This window comes from Berghia stephanieae, chromosome 3, assembly GCF_034508935.2.
Source record: "Berghia stephanieae isolate SIO BIC M18660-M18661 chromosome 3, UCSD_Bste_1.3, whole genome shotgun sequence".
NCBI lineage: Eukaryota > Metazoa > Mollusca > Gastropoda > Nudibranchia > Aeolidiidae > Berghia > Berghia stephanieae.
Window position 1 is genome coordinate 76417033 of NC_088362.1, and position 27578 is coordinate 76444610.

Below are 27578 nucleotides of genomic sequence, written 5' to 3' on the forward strand. Positions count from 1 at the left end.
GGAAATCTCAAAAAAGGACGCAAAATATTGTCTATTACAACAATGTTAAAATAGGCCCATAATTGCGTTCGGATGTCAGACCTTCATACACGACGCTGTAGATGAATTGAAAGTTAAAATGTTCAGACATACGAAATCTTGAATTCATGTTTTCATTACTTTATGAAACTTTATTCATTTTCTTTTAAATGAGACATATAAACGTAACCCAAGTCTCACATGTATGACTATAAATTCAATTGTCAGTATTTGAGTCACACCGACATAATAGCATTTTGAGACGTTGTGTCACATATTCCCTTTGCGAGCCAGCTTGTCATTTACTGTATATCTATGCGTTAAATGTGTATCTTTTGTGGGTTGCATTGCATTGCTCTTCTTTCTAACATGATCCCATGAATCTGCAGTTGTTACACTAGGTACAAGTACAAGTACAAGTACAAAGGGCCATTAATTTCTACTTCGTCTGCACCTATTCACCATTTTATCAAACCATTTCAGCTTACTTTTTCCTGACACTTGATTGGTCGTGGCGTGTCAAAGGTGCCGTTGAACTCCCCAAAACATAATAATTTAAGGACCATAATGTGTGGCATCAGTCACCTCTAAAACATAGTTTGTCTTGTCAGATAAAATTCATGTTCACAAAGGAAACGGGTGAATGAGCTATGATGATATAAAATTGCTGTGTTTTGCCCTGTTTCGTGGGAAAGTTGTTTTGTTTTTTGGGGGTTTTTTTCTCTCTTCTAACCTTGTATTTTATGCATGATTGTGCTGCCAAGGGGATGGAAATGAGGTTGTGCTAAAAGGTCGTTTTGAAAAACTGCTGAGAGATTTTGTTTATATCAATCTCTGTAGGATGAATAATGAAAAATGTTTTTTTAAAACAACTATCTGACAGTCTAGCTTCAAAAGATTAGCAGAAATAGCTTTTTAAACAGTTAACTGCCGTACTCTGGAAAATACATATTATTAAAAATATATCCACAAAATTCGTCCTCGAAAAATCGGTCGATTTAACTGACCCTTATCCTGGCAAAAAAACTCATACCTGTCCATATACTATATATTGGAAAGATTATGATATGAAGGAACCACCCAACAACAAGAAAATGGCCTATAGCTACACAAATATAATTCACTTATTGTGTGATTTGAAATTTAAAATTTAAACCATCTCTCTCTCTCTCTCTCTCTCTCTCTCTCTCTCTCTCTCTCTCTCTCTCTGTGTGTGTGTGTGTGTGTGTGTGTGTGTGTGTGTCTCTATGGACACCCCTGCTCTCTTGGTAGACAAATGTTGTCCCTCCTAAAGGCGCCCCTCATCCATCCACCATCACCAGTCTTTGTTTGGTGTGTGCATAATTTTGTGATAATGATCGATAAACATTATTTGTCGCGCACTTCTTCAGCCAAATTATTATGCGTTTCAATATCGTTTATTATTGAATTTTTGTCTGCCAAACTGAAAGCATGATGAAGAGGTGAATTCGAACCAGGCTAGTCAATATGGTTTTTGTTTGTGTTTGTTTTTTGTTTGTGTAGTTTTTCTTTTTTTTTTCTTTTCTTTTTGTTGTTGTTGTTGTTGTTTTTGGATTTTTTTTTGTTTGTTTGTTTTTGGTTTGTTTGTTGATTTTTTTTTTTTTGCTTGTTTATTTTTTTAAAATTTTAAATGGTAAGCAATGTCATGAAGTTCCCTCTCCAATTATTAAATTTGGTCATAATACATGCCTAGCTGTTGTGTCTGTCAAGAGCAGTGACTGCGATGCGCATCGGGGTTATTTTTTTTTTCTTCTAAACTGCTAAACGTTATTTAAGTTTATTCATAAGATAACCCAAGTCTGATTGTATATTAAGGTTAAACTGTTGTCTCTAGTAGTGTGAAATGCGTCGGAACTAAATGCAACATTTTATTTGTGAGTGAGTACAGTACGTTTCAGAGAAATCATACGACAAAATCAAACTTAATTTATCCAGCAGAACTATTTAAACTGTGCTATGTTAAACATTGCAATTTAGAAAAATTGAGAACGAATAAAGTTAGATGAGGATTGGAATTCGAACTGTGTTCCCTAAGCGCACTCGCAGGCTCGTGAAACGATTGGGAACACGTTTGGAATTCCAAAATGCAAGAGTGTAAGAATTCAACCCACTGTTTGAGAGAGAGAGAGAGAGAGAGAGAGAGAGAGAGGAGAGAGAGAGAGAGAGAGAGAGAGAGAGAGAGAGAGAGAGAGAGAGAGAGAGAGAAGTGGGGGGGGGGGTGTTTGTGTGTTCTAACGTGTGTGTTCGCACAAGTGAATTAAGTATGTTATATGAAGAGAGGAAATGATCAATGAACAGTGTACCTTTATTTTCACAAAGGATGTTAATAATCGATTAGAACTCGTAATGTTTATTTTATTCTTCAATTTTTTTTTTCATGCCCACCGGGCAATCTATGGGATCTGTCTATCTATCTATCTCTCCATCTATCTGTCTATCCATCTGTCTATCTATCTGTCTATACATCTATCTATCAATCTGTCTATCCATCTATCTATCTATCTGTCTATCCATTTATCTATCTATCTATCTGTCTATCCATCTATCTGTCTATCCATCTATCTATCTATCTATCTATCTTTCTATCTATCTATCTATCTCTATCTATCTATCTATCTATCTATCTATCTATCTATCTATCTATCTATCTATCTATCTATCTATCTATCTATCTATATACTTTCACTTTATTTTTACTTTCACTTCCACTTCCTGATGAGAGCTAACGCTTGAAACAATGTTGTAGAAGTTAAATAATCATAATTATACTTGAAAGGTTTATATATATATATATATATATATATATATATATATATATATATATATATATATATATATATATATATATATATATATATATATATCTTTCCATCCACCCATCCATCTGTCTATAAATCTATTTATCTATTTATCTTTGTTTCTATCTATCTGCCCGTCTCTCTCTCTCTCTCTCTCTCTCTCTCTCTCTCTCTCTCTCTCTCTCTCTCTCCGTCTATTCATCCATCTTTCTGTCCATCTATTTAATCATCTCCACATGTCGACCAGACTGTCTATCTGTCTGCCCAGTGGTAAGTTTCTCTTATCATATCTATTTAGATCTATTTTTACCCCCACTTCTATGTTTGCCTGTTTGCCTATTTGATTTACAGCATAATATTATTCGATGTAATAAGCAAGGAGAAATATTGATTTCGATGGACAGGATTATGGAATCCACTGAAATGCTTATGGCAAAATAACAATGCACTCACAAAACACCTTTTTTTCGTTTTGTTCAGGAGATATTTTCATTCACAAATTATCGATAGACGTCTAGATAAGAATGACCCTAATTTGTCAAAAAGTCTTAAACCTGAGACTAATTTTTAGTGTTGGGATTATTTTAATATGTCTATTTAACAATAGTAAAAATACTTCTGGCTAAAATAGAAAAAAGGGTATTTTGCCATGATGCTTGAGACAAGGCGTGTAGGAGGAATCAGGGGTGGGAGGGGGGGGGGGGGGGGAAACAATGATTTGTTGATAACTAGAATAGCGACAATAATAGTATCATTAGGAATGACGGTAACTAGAAAGGGATTCGTAGCTTTGTTGCGTTTGTTTCGTGTCATGCTGCAGTTTCTGAGTCACTTCTGATCCAGATTATTGCAATGTAATGTAAATTGAAATAAAACATTATTTGTTATTAATAAAGCTATTAGTAATGGAAGAATTGTCTTGTAATTTGTTTTAGATTCAAACTTTATACGGATTTGAGAACAGGGATTGTAGGGATTTATCTTTTTGTGTGTATGTTGTGTGCGTATGTTATATGGGTGTGCTTTTTGCTTGTATATATATATATATATATATATATATATATATATATATATATATATATATATATATATATATATATATATATATGTGTGTGTGTGTGTGTGTGTGTGTGTATGTTTGGTAGCTGTTGTTTTGTAATTTGTTTCAGATTCAAACTTTATACGGATTTGAGACCAGTCGGTTAATGTGTTAGATCATTGGAACGTTAATAGTGGTTAGTGATTGATGTCCATAGTATTTCACCTTTGTTACAGTGACTCAGTAATATTTGTGCTAAACTCAATGCTCTACACCAAAGTTGAATTAATAAATAATATAAATAAATAAATAAATATTCCCTTTATTCATCCCATAAGGAAAATTTGTCTCTAGGGTCTATTCCAAGGGAAAACTGGAATAACGCAGGCGTCAGCCGCAGTGCAGCGCCGCAAATTGAGCTGGGGCGAGTTGACTTGCTCAAGGCAAAGACCGCACTGCTGAGCCACTCTGCCCTTTTCTAGTTATATTGAACCAAATTTTGATTTGACAGATATATTCACACACACACACACATACAAACTCGCACAAACACATCCAAACATACACTATCAAACACACAGAGACACACATACCCCCCCCAATGATTAAATATAGGGCTCAGGTTTAAGATCTATCGACAAGTTAAGGTCCGTTATCTTTGGGTATTTTAAACAAAAGCTCTTTGACCGCACTGAGCAAGAGTTTTGTCGGGAAAAAATAAAGGCAGAGAGATAAGTAAGAAAATCGTCGTTATGGACAATTTCCAAATAAGCAGAAACTAAGGTGTAGATGTTACTGACAATATCTATGGCCCTATCAATATGCAGACAAAATTAAACAATCCATGAATCATGAATTTAAAATTAACGTCAAAAATCGATACCGTAACAGATTGAAATAATTGACACATGGTTAATAATTATGTTGCATGACAATGATATTTAATAATGATGAACCAAGAATAATTATCTATACACAGAAATCCAATAATCCTGCAACGAGATATTAAATGGCATTCCCATTTCGTTGTATAAAGATAGATTTATGGAATAATATAGTACAGAGCTGTCAACCCATTAATTTTAGTGACAGGATTGGGCTGGTAAAATTTCATGATTTTTTGCTGAATGATCAGGACTTTTTTCGAAGCTGAGAGAGAGGGAAAGAGAGAGAGAGAGAGAGAGAGAGAGAGAGAGAGAGAGAGAGAGAGAGAGAGAGAGAGAGAGAGAGAGAGAGAGAGAGAGAGCATGTTGCTCTTAATCCATGTGAATGTGGAAACAGTTTCAGCTCACTTCCTCTTTCACCGCCACAGATTTCTTGATTTGATAACAACTCTATTGACAGTCTCACGCCCCCTTTCATCCTCTCTATCCCACTCGACTCTACTCACAAGACGCGTTTATTCATTCGCAGTTTGCAAGCTTGTCTCGAACAGTACCCCAAGAAAACTAGCTGGACGTCACGCTTGCGGGCGTCGGAATATTTTTTCCCCCTATAACTCGAAAAAGGCAGCAATCGAATTTTAAAGTGGTATTCTAATTCTCTCCCCACCCCAAGTCCAAATGACAAAAGTAAGTTCAGATTCAAACCTAAAAAGAAAAACTAAAACGGTGTCGACTACCAAATTTTAATCAATGTTTGGCTGCCATTTAATTGGCGACCAAAAACCACTTCTTGATAACGTCACCGCTCGATATTTTGTTGGTATTCGCGGACGCAGAGGTACGAACACAAACGTTATAAATTGACTCATCCGCCCGTTCCAAGTCAACTACCCAGAGAGTAACTAATTCCCTACCCCCTAAAAAAGGCATAAGGATAGATCATCCATAGGTTGTAGACCCCAATACAAAGGTCAAGGACCTCGCCATCACTGTGGGGTTTTCACAGTTTCAACGCTACAATTCATTCTTCTTCTTTCTTTCTTTTTTTTTTTTTCCTTCTCTTCTTCTTGCCCCCCCCCCCCCCCCCCCCCCTCCTCCATCCCCATCTCTTTGTTTTTCATCAATACTTATCTTCTTGTTTTCCTATGGGAGAGGAATTATCTTATGACTTTCACAAGCCTAGTCCCCTGACCACGATGCTATCATAGAGCTAATGGCGGTAGTCATTATACGACTGGGCTATATACCATACAAGAAAGTAGTAGAAAGTCGCCATATCATCATCATCATCAGTAGTAGTAGTAGTAGTAGTAGTAGTAGTAGTAGTAGTAGTAGTAGTAGTAGTATTAGTAGTAGTACTAGTACTAGTAGTAGTAGTAGTAGTATTAGTAGTAGTAGTAGTAGTAGTAGTAGTAGTAGTAGTAAGATATTTTTAATGAGCTTCAATATCCACTAAACGCTCTAGGATCCAAGACCAACAGCATCATGTAACATGAAGAACGAGATGACACCTGTTTGGCGATATTACAATCTTCTTTCGACAGAGACAACGCTGCTAACGGCCAGGTACTCATTTTACTCCTGAGTAAGGTGGGGGAATGTTAGTAAAGAGCCTTTTCCAAGGACTCAACTATGCGCCGAGCGAGGCTCGAACCCAGGACTTTCCAATCCGAAAGTGAGTGCCAAAGCACAAGACCACATAGCCGCAGATTAGTAGTAGTAGTAGTAGTAGTAGTAGTAGTAGTAGTAGTAGTAGTAGTAGTAGTAGTAGTAGTAGTAGTAGTAGTAGTTGTTGTAGTAGTGGTAGTAGAAGAAGTAGTAGAAGTAGTAGTAGTAGTAGTAGTAGGAGGAGGAGGAGGAGGAGGAGGAGGAATAGCAACAGCAGTATTAGTAGTAGTAGCAGTAGTAGTAGTAGTAGTAGTAGTAGTAGTAGTAGTAGTAGTAGTAGTAGTAGTAGTAGTAGTAGTAGTAGTAGTAGTAGTAGTAGTAGTAGTAGTAGTAGCAGTAGCAGTAGCAGCAGCGTCGGCGGCAGCACCAAACAATGACAAAAATTATTAAAAGTGTTGAAGATTTTGACAAAGAGGAAATAGGCGATCATCGATCTTTATAAAGGAAACTACTCTTCATTAGACTAGCGTCCTGTTTAGAGGATGGAACATTTGTTTCAATATTTGCATCTCACTCACACTAGAGACTTGACTTACTTGACTTAAGCCTCTAAATTCCTTGTGGAACATAGGGCCGCAACAGCACTCTTCCATCTGACTCGGTTTTTGGGGGGTTTTTTTGGGTCTTTTTTTATCTTTAACTCGGTCTCAAAGCTTCGTCGCAGTGTTTGTTTTGGTCGACCAACCCTCTGCTTTCCTTGCGGGTTCCAGTCCAAAGCCTGCCTGGTGATATTGCTTGCAGGCTTCCTGAGGGTAGCAGGGTAGGCCAATCCAGCCCCATTTCCTTTTCTTTATCTCCGTTTCAATAGGTGACTGGAGTAGTTCTCCATTTGTGATGATGTCCGGCCTCTGATATTTATGATGTTTCTGAGGCGCCTGTTTATGAATGCGTGAAGCTTATTTGTGGTGGTTTTAATCACTTGCCATGCCTCCGAGTCGTATCAAAGAACCGACTTTACATTTGTGTTGAATATCCGGATTTTATTTTTCAATGTAAAAGCTTTTGAATTCCATATCGGTCGAAGAGTGTTAAAGGCATATCGTGCTTTATTTATCCGGCTTTTAATGTCTTCGTCTGTTCCTCCCTCTTTGCTAGCTAAGTGGGGATAAACTCCAGCTCTTTTCGTTTAATGACTCGGAACTAAATGCTGAACTCTTACAACGTCCACGATCGCTAACTACCGGCTACGCAAATTCATAAATGTGAGATGAGTGAGATGATTAGAAGGTCCCGGTTTCGAGCTCCGCTATCGGCATCTTTTTTATTCCTCGAGCAAGAAATGTATTGTCCGTATTGCTGACTACGTCACTAATCAGTGGCTGATACCGTGATTACTTTGATCGTTTCTCGAGTTAGACTCTTAGGGAAAACAAATCCTATCAGGATGAATAAATATAACGAAATTGACGTCACCCAGCTCATTGTTAGTGTTTTTAGCCAGCTTTTTTATTGTTAGTTGTGAGTAGTTCTCTCTAAGGTTACACATAGCTTTGTGTGTTGGTACGTCGTATGCGGCTGGCGGAGTTTGTTAACTAAACTCATAGCATCAATAAGGAGAACTTTATTTATCTATCTTATTATTGTTGTTTAACTGAAACTGCTAGAGTCAAATTCCTCTCTTTTTTTACTTTTTTTTTTTTTTTGGAGGGGGAGGGGTGTAGGGATTTAATTATTCGCGGTGTTTGTGTGTGCTGAACCCGTGATCTTAAGCAGTCAGGAAGATAAGGCTCGAATCAAAGACTATGGTTAAAAGCTATCTTTTTTTGGGATCGTGGATAGCTCATACGGTAGAGTCACGCTCTCCCCGGCCAAGCGGAGTTGTACTAGTAAGGTCGAGGGTTCGAGTCCCCATCGCCGCCGCGAAATTTTTATTTTCTATTGTCTTCTGGCACTTTCCTACTCACTTAATTTCTTGTTCTTACTGAAAAAATGTTACACGTTAAAATAATTGTAGACGATCGGTTTACTAAAATGCAATTAAAATTTACAATGTAATTAAATGCAGTGGGGAAAAAACCTCAATGAAATGATACTTATAAATATTGTGACACTTATAAAATCTGGGTGGGGATCCTGACCTCCCATAGCGGGCAGGGAGGTACATACTGTGTCTTCTATCCCCTATATTTATATCTGTTTTCAAACATGCTTTCTGTCTTTGTCTCGGAATGAGATTACTTGGTTTTGTCCTGGCACTGGCCGGAATCTGGCTGGGAGGGAAACAGTCAAATGCATAGTTATTGTTTTGGGAGATGATATTTTTTTCCTTGTAAATCATTTCTCTGTTATGTATTATTATATTTGTTATTTTGAATTTATAATGTAGCATTTGAGTGTATTCCTCTTTGTTGGATTTTGTGCTTGTGTCTGGATGAGACTTATAGGTGATCTCAAACTAAGTACATTGGTGATATGCTCTTGGAATCTACATCTGATCCTTATTTGTTCCCAGTTCCCCTTTGTCTTACTTTCTCTTGGGTGCTTTAATTGTAATTCTAGAACTTTTTACTATCCCATTTTCTTCCTTTTGACTGGCGCTGATATAACCTAAATGTGCTGCAAGCGCCGTAAAACCCTTAAAAACAATAAAAACAAACAAACACTTATAAAATAATTAAATTTTATCAAGTCCACTTTTACCATTATTTTTTAATGTGTAAACATTTTTTGGTACAAATTCCCCCGTTTACCATTATTTTTAGGGGGGGGGGGGGGGGGGGGGAGCGACACTAAAGGGTCATTTTTTTTATTTGATGAAATATCCTAAACTTCTATGCACAGTCATAATGTATATGTTTGAGAAGGATGATTGCATATAATTTTTTTCGAAAAAAGTTGCCCGTTGCTATGGAAACGACGTCATATTGGAAAATAAACAGCACATCTTAAAAAGTCAAAGGCTTTTTTGTTTATCAACCGATTGTCATACTATTTTTTCCAGAGGTAGAAAAAAGGAAAATAAAGAGGCTCTAGAAGCCCGGTTTTTAATTTTTTTAATTAGAAACTTTAAAAATTAAGTTCAAAGTTATTACTCGATTATTCCCCTTGAAAAGAGTTACATAATTTGAAATTACTCATAAACATTTATTTTTTTTCAAAAATCCGGCTCCTAGAGGACCTGCGTATTTGTATGACACTCATTTGTAGAAAGTTTGAAGAAGATTGGTTGAAAATTGAGGGAGGAGACGAAAATTGCAGTTTTGAAACGCATTTAAAAGTCAAAGTAAACGAGTTTAGGGTCAAATTCTCCTCTCGCTCTCTGATTAGATTGTGACCACATGACATAATTAAGAACAAAGTGATTGGTTGTTGAAGATAGAGGAGAGTTTTTACTTTTAATTGATATGTTTTTGAGTTATAAATACTATTTGATATTCTTTCATGAAATCAGTCCACTGAAACTAAAAATGGGCAGGATTTAACCATACCATGGGTCACAAAATACATTTTTTGAGTGGAAAAAAATGAAGATGAAGTTCTCATGCAATTTTTTATGCAGACAAATGGTCACATGCCAACATCCCACCAAAATCTAATTTTTAGCAAACTGGGTCAAAATTCATCATTTTTAATGTCGCCCCCCCCCCCCCCTTAATGTGTATACATTTTTTGGTACAAATTCCCCCGTTTACAATTATTTTTAATGTGTATACATTTTTTGGGTACACCCTAATTATGGGTGTCCTCTGCATTTGTTGGTATGTATGAATGTTTAGTAAGTAAGTATGTATGTATGTATGTATGTATGTATGTATGTATGTATGTATGTATGTATGTATGTATGTATGTATGTATGTATATGTGTATGTATGTGTGTTTGGTAGCGATTGCTTTTTTAAAACCATATTCTATCCTTTGTCCACCCTGTAGGTACGACTGGTACCAGTCTGAAGAGGAGGTCAAGCTGGACATCTACACAAAACACAATAAAGTTCCTAACAACTACGTAGTGGTAGACATTAGTTCCAACGAGGTCATCGTCGAGGTCTACGTCAAGGAATACACCTATTTTGTACACTTCAGTAAGTATTCAAACAGGTCACCCGTTTATCCTGAGATGCACTTTGTACACTTCATAAAGTATTCAAACAAGTCACCCTTTTATCCTGAGATGCACTTTGTACACATCATAAAGTATTCAAACAGGTCACCCTTTTATCCTGAGATGCACTTTGTACACCTCAGTAAGTATTCAAACTCTTCATCCTGTGAAGTATTCTAAACATTTTTTTTAAATAAAAAATTGAGCTTTTATATAGCGCAATATCCACTAAACTTTGCTCAAAGTGCTTTACAAAGAGTTGCCAACAGCAAACTTTACATGTAGGATGGGACATGATGCCTGTTAGGCGATATTACATATTTTTTTTCGAACTGAGACAACCCTGTTAACGGCCAGGTACTCACTTTACACCTGAGTACGATGAGAGAAAATGAATAAAGAACCTTTTCCAAGGACTCAACTATGAGCCAAGCGATTCTCGAAATCAGGACCTTCTGATCATAAAGTGAGTGTTATACCACTAGACCACATAGCCGCACAAATATAATGACGAGACATATGGTGTACACTTAAGTAAATGTTCAAAAACGTCTCGCTTTTAACCCTTTTATGACGAGACGTACTTCATACACTCCAGTAAATATTCAAAAACTTCACACTCTTAATTCATTTATGGCAAGATATACTTGGTACATTTTAGTAGGCATTCAAACACTTCAAACTCTTAACCCTTCATGACGATTTGTACTTTGCACACTTTAGCATGTATTCAAACACTCCATTTCTCATCTTACATGTTAAAAGTTAACTTCTTGTATAGTGCATTGAGTCCATTTAGTGGATATCAATATGAAGCATTTCTTAACTTTTAGCACACCCTTCGAAAGATCACTAATGTAATACTTCACATATTTATATAGATATAATTGAACCCCTAAAATTAAAAAAAGATTGCTTGCCAGTTTATCGAGTCATTTTTTACTTCACCAGATTGCGATTATAGTTTTCCAGCTGAGATGTAGAAATTAAGCATTACTGTATCCAGGACAATCTTAAAGTGGTGATTTAAAAACAGATATGCAAATATTGTACTGAATATGATTCTCATTAGGGAGCCAATGACATTCTTTAAGACCCAATTCAGATTAATTTCTCTTCTTTCTGGAGAGAAGTCAAAGTTCAGCTGTGTTGCTCTTTTACTTTTACGATATCTGTGAAGTAGTGACCTTAACGAAACAATCCGCATAGTAATCATTGACTTCAATAACAGGGTGACATTCACAAACTTGCAACAGACTCTCCTTTTCATCTCATACTCACAATAGGAATGACACATTTAAGATATCTTGTTCACATCTTTTGCAATGAGTCTGATCGTCCAGTGAGGCACACTCTCATGGCCCTCACCAAAGGAGGCTAAGTCTGATCGTCTAGTGAGGCGCACTCTCATGGCGCTCACAAAAGAAGGTCATTCTGATCGTCTTGTGAGCACACTCTCATGGCCCTCACCAAAGGAGACTCAGCCTATCCAGAAGCCTCCCTTTTCATGGACATTGAAAACAAAAGTCTGACTGAAATTGAACACCTGGGCAAACATGAAAGCGCTGAACAGAATTAGTTGAGGGCCTAAACCGTTAATCATAACAATTGTGTCTATAACATCATCACACCTTGTAGGTACCCTTTTACCATAGTAGAGTGTAATATGTGCTTTACTGTAAATCCAGGAGCATCGTTTTGAGCTACTTGATAGGATTTTTATCTTATCTTTATTTATGTTAGCTAGAAGAGAATTACAACATTAAATTTTAACAGATTAAGTGACTTTACTAAGTCAGAAATGTCTTTTTTAATCATTGCCGGACTCGAAGAGAAACAAACAAGTACATTTTTCATATTTTGGTTTGAGATATTTTTACAAGATGAGGGTCTTTTAAATCGCGTATTATTTGAAGGACGAATTTTCAGGCCAAAGTGTTGTTGTTGATTTTCAGAGTAGGTACGGCAGATCAGATGTCTAGCACTGGGTATTACGTGTTCTTCTCATTTCCATGTAAGATTATGATTCAATAGGTGGCAGAATGACTCAGCGATATGGTCTTTGCTTCGTACATGAAAGGTACAGAGTTCGACTACCCGCCATGATGTGTGACCTTGAGGAAGTCACCTAGCCTTGACTCACTTTGCTGCGCTGCACTGCGGCTGACGCCTGGGTTAATCATCTTCCCTTGGAATAGATCCTCTAATCCAAAAGAAAATTTCCTTTTAGGAAAGAATAAAGGGAATTCATTTTTTTGTTTGTTGTTTATCTAAATAAAGCATGTACAAATCTTAAATGCATCATTGAAATAATTGCATTACTTTTTTTTATTTCAGAACCTTTAGAGAAGGTTGAGGACACGTGCAATGGTAAGGTATTTTTAAAGAAATATATTTATCACCACTAGTCTTTGAACACAAAATTTGAAAAAAACATATATATGACCCAAGGTCTTAAAACGGTTTTATGTTGGTATGAATCGGACCATGAAAATTGAATCTGGAATTAAAATGTTAAGATATACGCACTTTTAATTTTTGCAATATAATAAATTAATATATTTCTCCACCATAATGAACAGAAATTAAATCTCAAGTTTTATGTTTGTGTCTCTAAATTCAACTTCCAGCGCCTAGTACATCCGACATAATACCGTTTTGAGGTGGTAGGACGTCACATAAGTGACCTGTTGTGTTAATTGTATACTGATTTGGTGAACTGTTTTGGAAGAGTTAACACAAAACAATGCGGAGCACTCATTTGTGGAAAATGCTTGAGACCGACAGATTAATAAACATATGTGACGCACCATGTCAATTCGGCATTGTGTTGGGAAGAACCAGAAGAGGAAGATGGAGTTGAATATCAAAATGATAAGTATTACAAAATTAAAGTTTTATACAGATTGAGAATAGGGAAAAAAAAGTGTGATGTCAAAAAACTGGTTCCAATCTAATTGGAATCCACTCTTCTCGGACTGAACACAATACTTTGTGTAAATGATCTTCTGGTTTCAGAGTGATGCATCTTATTTTCTAGTCTAAATATATGCTGGTCGTTAACAAAGATCATCAATTCCCGCTCTGTTACATTCTGTAATCCTGATAATCTGCCTATACATCCTGCTATTAAAATAGTTATGCCACCTTATGATTCAGCTTGTAACTTATTCATTATTAGTCTTTAAAAGGACTGCTTGCATACACACTTCCAAGGATTTTGAAACCGAAAGAGAAGAAGGTGTGACGTCACTACTTCTCTGCTCTTGCAAGATCCTGGGTTTGAGAGTTTTTGCCAAGATGAGGGTCATTTAAATCGATCGATATTTGAAGGGCTAGTTTTCTCGAAAAATGTTTTAATGCTTGTCTTTCCAGAGTATGGCAGTTAACTGGTTAATATTTGGATAGCTGACAAAGTGGTTGAAGTTGGAGTTTTAGAAAATGACAGACACGCCCCATGCAGCGCTAATATGGTTCCTGTCTGACTTGAACGAAATGTGATTTTGGTCACTGAGCGGTGCCTCACATTGTACTAAAGTCAAACAATTTTGACCATTGATCTTAAATCTCTGTGACTTCAGCTATGTGTCCTTGAGTAAAACACACCGCATACATACTACCCGTCTCTACTGTAAATGAGTACATGCCTTTAGGCGACGATGGCGATTGTATGAGTGTTAGTGCCAAAAGATGCCAAACAGGCAACTTGTACTGCAGGATTGCCAACCTGTATGAAATTACACCCGAAATACAAAAATATAAAATTTAGTTGAATTAAATTAAATCAGGTGGATTTGCTTTCTTGTATTTTGTCATTTTGTGACTATTTGTATGTAGATGATGATCTTGATGATGATGATGATGGTGGTGGTGGTGATGATGATGATGTACATTGGAGACTGTAACCTTTAGTCTCTCCTCCCACCATCTTTAACTATCTTTATTGACTGCTGTACTCTAGAAAAATGCGTATCTAAAAATTTGGCCAGAAATCTCATCCTTCATATATCGATTCATTTAAACGACCTTCATATTGGCAAAAGCTCTCAAACCTGGGACTGGTTAATTGAAACTCAAATGTCATGCAAAGTAAGCTGTTGAATTCTACCTGTATTATATCCTCTCTTTTTTTTCCAGTAACAACACACCAGAAAGATGGTAAGAATAATCAACTCGAAGTTCATTTGCCTTCTATCTGTGTGTGCCTATGTACTTGTTTGTCCGTATCTGTCAGTGTGTGTGAATGTGTGTGTGTGTGTGTGTGTGTGTGTGTATGCAATATATGAGAATGCCTCCTGGTCGAGTGTTTGACAGAGGGATAGAGTGTTTGTGCCTTATGTGTGTTTATGTTTCTTTTTTCTGTGTGTATGTGTGTGTGTGTGTTTGTATGTTTTTGTATGTGAGAGAGAAGAGGCAGAGGGATAAAGGAAGAGGTAATGTATGTGTGTAATTGACTGCTTTGTCAGGTCCGATATTGTCTCAGCAACTTTAATAAAAGAGTTCTGGATAGGAGTTAACGTTGCTTCTTAACAGTTTTATTATAGTTCTTTAAATTGTGACTTTCTATTTTCTATTTAAGAGGCAATTCTCAATATTACAGTCTAACGTTTTATATAATTTTAATAATATATGGAATAATTTGTAAAAAAAAATAGATAAATAATATATATATATATATATATATATATATATATATATATATATATATATATATATATATATATATATATATATATATATATATATATATATATATTAGTTTTAAATTTTTTTTATGAATAGATTAAATGGACTGGCAGATCTGATAACCCAAATTGTTCTAATCTCATTGTTGGAATGGAAATACTCTCAAACTGATTCTAGATATCATCCATTACAACAATGTTCAGTCAAACCCATAACTACATTCAGTTATCAGACCTGTTATTGTGTGCACTTAGGCTTAAATGAAATGACTTCATGACTTCTATTTTCTTTTGTTTCTTCTCATGTTAGCGAACACCCACGTGAAAGTAGAAATAGCCTTGAGGAAGAAAACTCCCATGCAATGGAGTTCACTCGGAACAACTCTCAAGTTGGATAAAACCTTTATTAGAACAAAATTTGCTGGTATGTTTACCGGAATATTAAGCTGCTAGAAGCTATGGACTAAACAAAATAATGTACACAAATTGTTCTTACAACTTCGATAAAGAACTAAATGCTAAAAACAGAACTTTTTGAGCTCAAAACCTTTCTTTATCCAATAACAAAAGACAGACCAAACATTATAAAAAATACATCAAAATTTTTGTCATGGGTTGAAGAAGGGTTTTGGGATTGAAACATTCAGTGTTTAGTTTTTTTTTTGTTGTTTTTTTTTTTAAGCTGACATATTTCATTTTCATACATTACTTCCTGCCTTACTTATGGGAGAATGTGCGCCTCAAAATTTTGATTGATTTCCATACAGAAACGCACTACTACTATAAGAACAGTGAAAGAAATATGCTATCATACAAAGTACTATTACTATACAGTATGCTAATCAAAGCACTAAGTGTGTCATAATCGATTGCCCACTGACTCCTTAATTATTATTATTAATATTATTATTATTATTATTATTATTATTATTATTATTATTATTATTATTATTATTATTATTATTATTATTATTATTATTATTATTATTATTATTATTATTATTTGTAGTAGTGGTAGTAGTAGTAGTAGAAGTAGTAGTAGTAGTAGTAGTAGTAGTAGTAGTAGTAGTAGTAGTAGTAGTAGTAGTAGTAGTAGTAGTAGTAGTAGTAGTAGAAGTAGTAGTAGTAGTAGTAATAGTAGTAATAATAATAATAGTAATAGTGGTAGTAGTAGTAGTAGTAGTAGTAGTAGTAGTAGTAGTAGTAGTTAAGAGGAGGAGGAGTAGTTGTAGTCGTAGTTATAGTATCAGTATACTTTACTTTGGTAAGTTTACCATGATAGGATGTGAACTATTAGTGGATAAGTCTTTATGTCTAGTCATTATTTTATTATTGTTCCAATTAAACAACGTTCTATTCACTTGCTTTGACATTTTTGGCTTTATCCTCTCCTTTTTCCCCCGCCATTAATATTCGTACAAAGATGGCCTCATGGAGATATCTACAGATAAAAATGAAATGAAGTCAAATAGAGTGCAAACTATGTTGTAGAGCTATCAAATTACATATCTAGGTCGTCGGACAAATTGTGCAAACTCCATGTTCGTTTAAAATAGTTTTAAAATCTTATATTAACCATGGAGCCAGAGTTTATCACAGTTTCTATATCGTGAAACAGACAATCGCAATTGTTTGCTATCCTTTGGATTGGATGCTAGTCTACCACAATGTCCTTTCCACCAGATCTAACAGACCCAGCCACCCAATAACTGCTGAGTGGACAGGGGGACCAGAAAAAATTTCAACCACACCCAGGATCGATCTTGTTCCCCTTGTATGTGATGCGAGTGCTCTACCAACTGAGCAGTCGGGAACCCAATAGAGTTAGATGCCCCCGATATTTGATAATATTCCTCCATCTAATGTTGATAGTCATTTTTACTATATCTCCATATGATATTCTTGGGATATCTTTATTCATTTTATTGAGCAGAAATATTATAATTTCTTACAGTAACTTACATTGCTAAAAAGTCAAATTTCACAATTTTATCATTTTAAAATTTCAAGTCACTTTCAGATATCCAGTATATATTTCTGTTTTCAGGTCATTACTTACTTGACTTTGATTTAATCCTCTTTGCTCCTTGTGGAACATAGAGCCTCTATGAGTGTCCTCCATCTGCTTCTGACCTTAGCCATCTTCTTGGTAGCCTCCTAGGTGAGGCCTTCCATTGTCAGGTCGTCAGACAGTGAGTGCCTCCATATCTGTTTCAGATGCCTAAGCTTTCATGCCCCTTGGGGGTTCCAATCGAGGGACTGGCAGTTGACTTTGCTCCGTGTTCTTGACTTTGCTCCGTGTTCTTCTCAGGCTGTGACCGACCCATTTCCATTTCCTCCTCCTAATTTGGGTGCCTATGGGTTCTTGGTTTCACCTTTTCCTGTAATTGTATGTTAAAAGTGTGGTCTTGCCATCTGATTAACAAAATCCTGCCTATGTTACACATATGGGACAAACGAATTACTGGTATAAAACTATTGTGATCATTATTGAGATTGATATATAATATATATATATATATATATATATATATATATATATATATATATATATATATATATATATATATATAATATATATATATATATATATATAATTGTCAATTTCAGAAAATCGTTTCTGGCATTGGATGGTTGTTTCTAACTCATTCGTGACTCACGACACTCGTCTGATTGGCCTGAAAAGTCCACCTGGCACCAGAATGCTGGTTCCTCTGGGCTACCACTTTATTATACATCACAAGGTAGAAGGTAAGGCATTTTCTTGTGGTGGGCGTCAATGTCATCATCACTGTCATAGCTATTACATTCACAAATTTCTATTGTCATCATCATCATCTTCATTGTCGTCATGGTTATCAGTATCATCATCGTCATAGTTATCACATTTACAGATTTTTATCATCATCAGCATCATTATTATCATCATCACCATCATCGTCATCATCATCATCATCATCATTATCATCATCATCACTATTATTGTCGTCATCATCATCATCATCATTTCCTTCATTTGCCATCTTTATTGACATCGTTTTCCTTTCAATGCTTACGCAACACATATAATGACAGTCTTTGAATTTCACTGCATTTTTTTTTATCAGTTCACCTCTCGTGTACTTCCACTTAATCTTTTCTCTATCACTCTATGCATCCTGTGGTCCTTCATCTTCCTGATGTGTTTTATCTTGGATATCATCCTTTTGGTTTTTAACAGATCTCTGTGCTCATCTTGTTTTGTTCTTCTTTTTTTTCTTTTGCATTGAAAAAAATTAAATTGCACTTTTATATGCAAGAAGTCTTTGTGCTGAGATGAGTTTGACTCCGTCCTTAGATCTGTAGATCTCTAATTTGAGTCCTGCTGTGGCCAGCATAAAATTGAATCCTTGAGTCTTCACATTTTTTCCATTGTAGACAAGTGGGAAGTGAGAACATGGATGGTACTAGAAGTAATTCAGTTGAGAATAAAATTGGAATAATGCCTCACAGGCCTCTTGTCATGGCCTTCACATTATGAATTGATTTTGACTTGGAGCATATTTAGTGGATATTTCACCATGCGAAAGCTTTTTTAAAATATTTTTTTCCCCCGCATAATAAGCTGTAGTTATATTATTCTCAACTTGATTCAACAAGAAGATAAAAAATGGACAAATTCCTATAATATTCAATTCCTCTGGTTCGTATTTCAGGCATGGAATTAGCTAGAAGCTACACTGTGGTCCTTCCATCCCTCAAAGAACAAGATATAACCTCACAGAACGACAAAATGATCTACCTCATGATCAAACGATACCAGGGAGGGGCTTTATCTCCCTGGATCACAAGCATCAAGCCAGGCAAGTCATGACGTGCTGAATTTTTTATCTATGTGTTTCTGTAGTGTCTTCCAGTGTCATCTCTCAGGCACAAGTTGACTGGAAATGGTGTGCCACTCCTGCCTTCTCATTGCCTTCTTCCTGCACTCCCTTTCAAATAGTCAAGTCTGGGTCATGATGTCCTCTATCCATGATCTCGTCGGTCGCCCTTTGCTTCTATTTCCATTCACCTTTTCTTCAAAAATGTCTTCTGTCACTGATCCTGCAATACAAATCACAAAAGCATTGTCTTTCATTTTGGTTGGAAGACTTTTAAGAAAAACTGTTGATTGATTAAAATCATCCCCCAAACTTGTTACAAAGTCTAAAACATGAGTTTTCAAACAAGTTGATCATTATATTTTAAGGCCTATCTGGAGATCTATTTTTGATGTAGAATTTCAACATCTGACGTCATTAGAGAAAATTTCAAAATATCCTCTCTGTTTTCAATCTTGAGTTTTTAATCATCAAGTAGGCAAATCATGCCTGTGCCTTATTTTGATAACGTCAGAGAATGAATTTTTCAGTATCCATCGTTTCCCCCACGCCCGCCCCCCCCCCCCCCAAATTTTTACAACAACCTCAACATTATTGATTACTTTGATATAGACATGGGATGAATCAAACTGAATTTTTAATTATTTAAATATTTTTGATTCATTTTTTAAAAAATTTTACATACCCTAGGTGAAAAAGTGAAAATAAATCGATTTGATGGCACATTTGAAATGGAATCCCTGGAAGACATCACCCACTTGATCATGCTTGCCGCAGGCACGGGATTCACCTCCATGATACGGCCCATTTATCATATTTTATATGATAGACCCTCTAATGCACAGACCATGTGAGTTTAATCTGTTTCACGTTATTTCTGATTTCTCATATAATGTGAATCACAGCGTGTATTTGGTATTATGTCGAAATCAACTAGATGAAGATAATTGAATGTGATGGGGGCTGCCTGAAGCCTGAGATTGTAAAAATACTCATGAAAAGGTGAAAATGGAAAAGCTTTGGATGGGAATGGACGTTTTGGGTACAACCCTTCATCTGCAAAACCCTAGGGACTCTCTACTCCTGGGTGGGGTTTCTGACCTCCCATAGTGGGCAAGGAAACACTTACTATGTCTTCTATCCCCCTATATCTGTTTTCCAACATGCTCTGTCTTTGTCTTGGGATGGGGTTACTTGGTTTTGTCCTGGCCCTGGCTGGATACCCTAGCTGGGAGGAAAATAGTCAAATGTACAGTTGGAGTTTTGGGAGATTTTTTTTTTTGTCTTGTAAATGACCTCTCTAATATGCACTTTATTATGTATTGTTTACATATTATATATGATTTGTAAACATTTGAGTGTGTTCCACTTAGTGGGGACCTGTGCTTGTGTCTGGATGAGACTTTTAGGTGATCTCAAACTAAGTACACTGATAGTGTGCGCTTGGAATCTACATCTGTTCCCTATTTAAACCAAGTTCCTTTTATCTTCCTTTTCTTTGGTGCTTTAATTGTAATTCTAGAACTTTTTCCTATCCCATTTTCTTCCTTTTTACTGGTGCTGATATAACCTTAATGTGTTGCGAGTGCCGTAAAACCCTTAAAAACAAACAAACGACTCTCTACTCACACGCCGACGCCACGCTAACATTTCATGTAATTTACAAGACAAAAAAAAAAAATTCTCCCAAAACTCCAACTGTACATTCGACTATTTTGCTCCCAGCTAAGTATCCACCCAAGACTACTGACCCAACAATTCTCACAAAATTTTGTTTTATTTGTTTTCAACGTTCTTTTGTCTATTGTTTTGCTGGCTAAGGTTTGTACCTGAAATGTCCATTGTCTGAATTGTTCCCATCCGAAGCCTTTCCATTTTCACCTTTGTTTAATATTTTTACGTTAATTAAGCTTCAAGTTTAAAATATTAGGAAATTTAAGCTTTTTAAGTTTAAAAAAAAAAACAATAGTCGCTTTGCTAAATGAAATCATTTATTTTTTTATCTAGAATTTTATATTTTGAGCTTAGAACTGAATATGAAGCATAAGGTTGACCCTGACATAATACCGTTTTGAGACAGTTGGTCACATATCAGGGCCCTGATCAGGTATTTTCATGTTTACAGGTTTGCTGTTTGTATTTTGTTTTTGTTTTTATATTATAACCCCCCCCCCCCCCCCCCCCCCAGCCCTCAAAACAAAAAATATTAACGTTCTGCACATCTTTAGTAAAGCCACTCCTTTCCATGGTTGTTTAATAATTAGATTGATGATCTTAGTTGAAATACAGTGGAGTCTGCATAAAGTCAACTCTCTTAAAATCAACTTCTCCATAAAGTCAACATCTCTTGTTTCTGTTCTTAATCTAAGTGTGTTCCATTGAAAATGGATAAAGTCAACCTTGCTTAAAGTCAACCAATTTTCTGATCCCGCAGTGTTGGCTTTATCAAGATTCCACTATACATAAGTTAAACTTCAAAGTCCATTGAGAGACTTTAGGGAAAAAATTGATGACATCACGAATTGCACATACGAAATGGAAGTCGGTTTAGATGAATTCAATCCCTCGAGAGGGCGGGTACATCTACTCCTCGAAAATGGGGTGGCAGCCAATCGGCTTTTGTTGAGAACCTGCTTAACAGCACGCTCACTACATCAGTGGGGATTTGCCACCTGTCCAACATGTACCAGTTGTGGTAACGAGCCCGAAACTGCAGAGCAATATATTCAAAGTCTTCCCTCAGAGCCTCAGTAGGATTCTTTTTCTTTTATTTTGGTTGCTTCCTGACGATCCAATCAGACGTTTGTCAGTTTGGTTTTGTTCTAGTCATGTTTCAGTGTGAGACTCCATGTAATATTAATGAAAGAATATTTGTTATCATTATTATCTCTTTTAGAAAAATGAAATTGCTGTTTTACAACAAGGCAGAAAAAGATATTCTGTGGAGGGAGCAGCTGGATGAATTAGCCAACCATTATGATAAGTGAGTGTCGAGTTAATTGATCTCATATCTTTATTTTGTTTTGTTTGTGGTTGCTTTTTTGTTTATTTGTTGTGTTGGGTTTTTTGTTGTTGTTTTTTTTTAAATACATTTACTTTTAAGCAGCAGTTGTTAGTTTGTTTTGTCATTCTATTTATTTACTTTTCTTACTTCAACAAAACGTGTTAATTTATGTGCAAAAATTTTTTCTTCCAAAACTTATTTTATTTTGTCTTCCCTTCAAGCTTTACGGCAATATATTGCCTATCAAATGAAGTACCAGATGGATGGACTAGCTACACAGGCCGAGTATCATCAGAGCACATACGGAGCCATGTACCAAAGCCATCAGACAAGGTTAAGCCGTTGGTGTTGGTGTGTGGCCAGTTTGCCTTCAATGATACAGTCAATTGGTAGGTGAACAGTTTACAGACTTGCCACTTATACAGATTCGAACAATTTATTCAAATTTTTAAATGCCGAATTAGACAAAATTCACATTTCTTTTTTTTTCTTCAAGTTTAGATTTTGAAAACAAGTTGATGAAATGAATGAAAATGTTTATCTATGCATGAAAGTTATGCAAAGCATTTAAAGGTTTTTAAGACTCTTCAACTATACAATACTAAATATTGATGAAAATTGTGATAGTTTAATCGAAAATAAAATTGATTTCGTGAGCAAACAAAGATCTCTACCTCATTTCTAAATCTTTTAAAAAATTATAATTTATACTTACAAGGATGCAAATTATGCATTTTCGATTAATGTTGATTTTTTTTTAAAATTCAGATTTCTTCCATCTCCTCCCCCCTAATTTGGGTATTACATTAAAATATAGCACACCGGCGCGAATGCTGCCATACACATAGACAAAATTTTTAAACGAGAACATTGTTGTTGATGAAGATGATGACAATTTAATGGACGATGAATGATTAAAGTGTACAGCAGGATTACAGCAGTATGTACGGTTGTGTGTACAACAGTAGTGTATATAATATTTTAAAATATGTATTATGGCCACATTAAATTTGATAAACATAATATAATATGTGGAATTGGGAATTGTGATTAATATGCTAACAAAGATGGAGTGTCTCCACATATGTCAATCAAATCGTAATCAAATGGAAATATAAAAAGAAAAATAAACAAACTACGTTAAAACATGAATACAACTCATTGTGACATTGAAGTAAGCTTTCATTAAAGTGATAGACTAATGATGCCTTTAACATGAAATATGAATGGAACACATGGAATTATATTAGATTATTAAATACAATGAATTATACAAGTATATCTCTGCGTACAAACTGGGGCTACAAATCTAAGACAATTTAGACACAAATCATAATAACTAAAATTAAAAATAAAAACTTACATTTCTGGTGTGTTAAGTATCGAAAGTGTAACCTGGACAATCCAGTAAAATATTTGATGGGCTTAAACCCGAAACTAATATATGAAAAATAACACAGTTAAAACTGTATGATGATAATCGATATAGCTAAAACTATAACAGTCAAGGTTAGAACCTCCACGTATGAAAAAGAAAATGAAAATGAACGATGAATGATTCTGCAAATACTTATAACGTCAAAAGTCGCAAAAATCTTACATTTGTTCACATTGAGAAGAATTATAAATAACAATAACAAAAGTGGACAGAATTATAAATAACATCAAATGATAAAAATTAAATTACGAGTGACAAAAACTGACAAAGAGTGACACCAAGCAATAATAATGAACAATCAATAAATAACTCTGGTCTAACCAGAAACCCCCCCCTATCAACCTACCGACCTAAATACAATTTAACCACCCATATCCCTATAGAAATGATGTGACATAGTTATTCAACATAGTTTAATCCAGGATGCGAAATATCTTATTCTTTCTAAAAAGAATTAATATGCAGATGTATAGAACACATCTTCACATTTTCACCATGCTCAATGTGCTTTTTTTCATTTTTTCCTTTATTCCTCTCTCAGCAGTCCTCATAGAATCAAATTACCATTTCATACATCCAAGTTTGTCAGAAATGTCTTCTTATAGCACTTTAACTATAATACATCAAAGCCTCTGACAAGGTACTTGTTCATAATTGAGTCAAGTGATGCAATATTTGTTTAGTTCTGCGCAAAATGAATAAATAGATAAATAGATAGATAAATAAGTAAATAAATAAATAAATAAAACAACTTGACACCTGCACCAGAGTTTTGCAATCAGTGTCACTAACTAGCTAGTTTTTGTTTTTTTTTCTCTTGCAAAACAACACCTTACTACTGGTCTATGAACACCACACACAAAAAAACATTGAGAGAAATGAAGACAAGGTTAATTGATTGAACAATTTTGAAGATTGAAGCTTACACAGGTTTGTATTGATTTGAGAGAGGTTTATGGAGAATATTATAAAACGTAAAATAAAAGGTACAGAAATAAAATCCTTGCAAACTTGAAATCTTATCTTCTTCTTTTTAATTTTTTTTTTTTTTTTTTACAGAAGACATTAATTTCATTTTTTTTTTTTACTCTTCTATTCCAAACAGCATGCTGAGAGCGCAGGGACTCAAGGCAGAACACATTCATACATTTTCAAGCACGACATAGCAAAACTCTTTAGCACAGGGGTGGTTCATGAATCTTGTTCTCTACCCAACATAATGGTCATGAAATTTTGTCAATTTGCCAATTAGTGAGATTGCTATGTCTTAAACAACAAGACTTGAAAAGATTTCAACCTGATGGAACAAAAATCACTTCCATTATTTGGACGATTTTAAGGACAAGAGGGCAATTCCATATTTTTTTCAGAATTCATATGTTGACTGACTTCCACTTTTTAAAATAAAATCCAATCCAAGTTTTGCTCAATAGTCAATGTCAGTGAGTGGTGTAAGATAAAGATCTGAAAAAAAGTATATATAAAACAGTTCCATAAAAAGCAGAAAGAAAGAAAAAACATGAAAAAACAATCCCATAAAATCATCCTGCCTCGAATGGAGTTGCACTGTATCTGGAATAACCACAAGCCTAACCATTTTAACAAGAAGAGCAGTTACATCTGTTTAACTTCACTTAAGGCCTTGGACATCACTGAATGCTATGCGGCTAAGGCTCCACTGAAGGCGATGTGACTTGGGCTTTACTGAATGCTGTACGGCTTCAACTTCTCTGAAGGGTATGCAATTTGGGCCTTACTGAGGGCTATGCAACTTGGGATTCACTGAGGGCTATGCAACTTAGCCTTCTCTGAAACTATTGCGATTCAGACTTGACCTGAAGGCTGTGCAAGTCAGACTTCACTGAAGGCTATACAACTTGAGATTCACTGAAGGCTGTGTCATGTAGGCTTCATTGAAGGCTATCCGACTCAGACTTCTCAGAAGGCCGAGTTGTATTTTTATGACTGCTCTTTTCTTGAATATGGTTAAGTCTGTGGTTATATTTAGGGAAATAATGGGAAAAATTATTGTTGGATCAGGTTGTAGTAAACTTAAATCCTGCTTTTAAAGTATTCGAGAAAGTTATTATTTTCATGTATGAATCTAACCATCTCAATGAATGCAAATAATTTAATGGTAAAATGCATACAGATGTCAGGCCACCCCTTGCTTAGGAACTTCTTAACAAATGCTGCTCAACTACTGTGTCAGTTGATGTATGAATAATACTTTATTTTTGTGTGTGACTGGAATGGTGTATATGAACTTAGTGTGTGTGTGTGGATATCTGAGATATGAACTTAGTGTGTGTGTGTGGATATCTGAGAGAAGTTGTAACATATGTGTTAGTGAATTTTGTATCCACGTGTTGATTATATTGACAAAAGGAATATATCTTTCCACCATGATTATAATATAACATCATACCACTATCAACAGCGAAATGTAGGGTGTTCCAAAATGAAATGCCTTTTTTCTTATTGCCCTTGAAAGATGTAGATGACCATTGAAAAGGAAAGACTTATTGAAAATATTAAACCCTGGACTTGGTATAGGTAGATCAAGCTATGAATGGCTGGTATCTATGCATTAAAACTGACAATATGGCATTATAGTCTTGAATAACCTTTGAGATCAGGGGAAAATGATAAAAAAATAATATTATTATAGTGTTAATATTATTCAATTAGTCAAATGACAGAAAGATAAGTAATATCACTGGTAAAAAATATTGCTTTAACTACTGGATTCTCCTCATCAATTGTTTGTTTCTGAACCCTACGTGAAATACCAATGACTTTTTGGTCACAAACTATTCAACTACAAGAAAACACACTTTTTTATATATTTTCGGCCAGGATTGAATTAATATCACATCATGTCTATAGATATTGGATAAAACAATCCAATCAAAATTATTTATATGGCAAATCATTTATGTCTATCCAACCGTTTGGTTGTCATTGGTTTTTTAAACTCTCTTGCATAATTGGGATTTGCCAAGTTGAACAGTTTGATCAGTATCTTAATTTCATGAATAGAATATGGATATGCTTAGAACACAGATCGGTATATAATCTTGTATTCTTTTCAGACCTCTTTCTAGTTATAAAATTCAACATAAAGACACTGTGAAGACAAGTCCTCAATTTGAGAATAACTTATTATACACAGGGACGTCAATCTTTTGTTAGTAAAACGAAAATATCTCTCAAAGTGGTCACAGAAAATGTTGGTTAATTTACCACTGGAATATTAAATTCACTATTTCAAAGTTTCTTCGATCATTTTGAGTATTGATAAAAAGGAAATTGGCAGTATCACTAAAAAAAACAAAAAACAAATGACATAATATGGAATACTTCGAACTCAAATAATCCCTCTGACAAGAACAATTATATTGTTGGTCGATTAAGAGTTTGGAACTCAATCATTCCTTGTTTTGTGTCCTGTTCATAATCGAAGATGCTATATTTATTTTTAGTCCAATATTTTTTACTTTGTGATAATAGATTAAACTCTTGAATTGTGTAATCGTTATGTGCTCACCGTCATGTAATTCACCTGCACCCGGTTATGAACTAAAGTAGCATAATAACTACTTCTATTCAACAGTATTTAACTTTATTTGTTTTCTTTTGTACAGATTTATCATTGTAAGCTTGTCTTTCTGTGATAAAAAAGTTAACAACTTTCAAAATGTACATGCCACCATCAATCATCCACAATAGCACAAATTGTATCATTTCATAGAACTTAAATATAAGAGATGTCAAAAAAATGAGTATGAAGATAAACAATTGAATTGACTGTATATTTTATCACTGTAAATTTATGGTCAGCATGAATTATTGAATTTATAAGATACTGCTAGAATGAGACAGAAAATAAAACGACCGTCTTGGAATTGATTTACTTCTGATCTCAATTTTTGTTTTGTTTTGTTAAAAAGTGTCAAAATGATTGTTCGTAACCTTGTTTAATTGTGGTTGAGTGTTTTCTCCAAGCTACTATCTACCTGAAATATTATTAACCAAATGTACAACGTGGGTTTTTTTCAGATTTATTTTATGCGGAATAATTGTTGAAAAAGATATTGTTGTTAAAAAATAAATAAATA

The 27578-nt window shown here is 35.0% G+C and overlaps 1 protein-coding gene across 3 annotated transcripts in view; it reads left to right on the forward strand.

The window, feature by feature from the left end:
- Positions 1-27365, forward strand: part of LOC144968482 (cytochrome b5 reductase 4-like) — a 128499-nt gene extending 101134 nt beyond the window's left edge. For all 3 annotated transcript variants that reach the window (XM_078906901.1, XM_078906902.1, XM_078906903.1), the window contains 10 exons: positions 10299-10450; positions 12808-12840; positions 14608-14628; positions 15466-15579; positions 17766-17906; positions 18851-18997; positions 19706-19865; positions 21912-21998; positions 22241-22408; positions 24563-27365. In XM_078906901.1, coding sequence (XP_078763027.1) covers positions 10299-10450; positions 12808-12840; positions 14608-14628; positions 15466-15579; positions 17766-17906; positions 18851-18997; positions 19706-19865; positions 21912-21998; positions 22241-22408; positions 24563-24623 — 1084 coding nt within the window. In that variant the 3' untranslated portion in view covers positions 24624-27365. The remainder of the gene's footprint in view (positions 1-10298; positions 10451-12807; positions 12841-14607; positions 14629-15465; positions 15580-17765; positions 17907-18850; positions 18998-19705; positions 19866-21911; positions 21999-22240; positions 22409-24562) is intronic.
- The last annotated feature ends 213 nt before the right edge of the window (positions 27366-27578 follow it).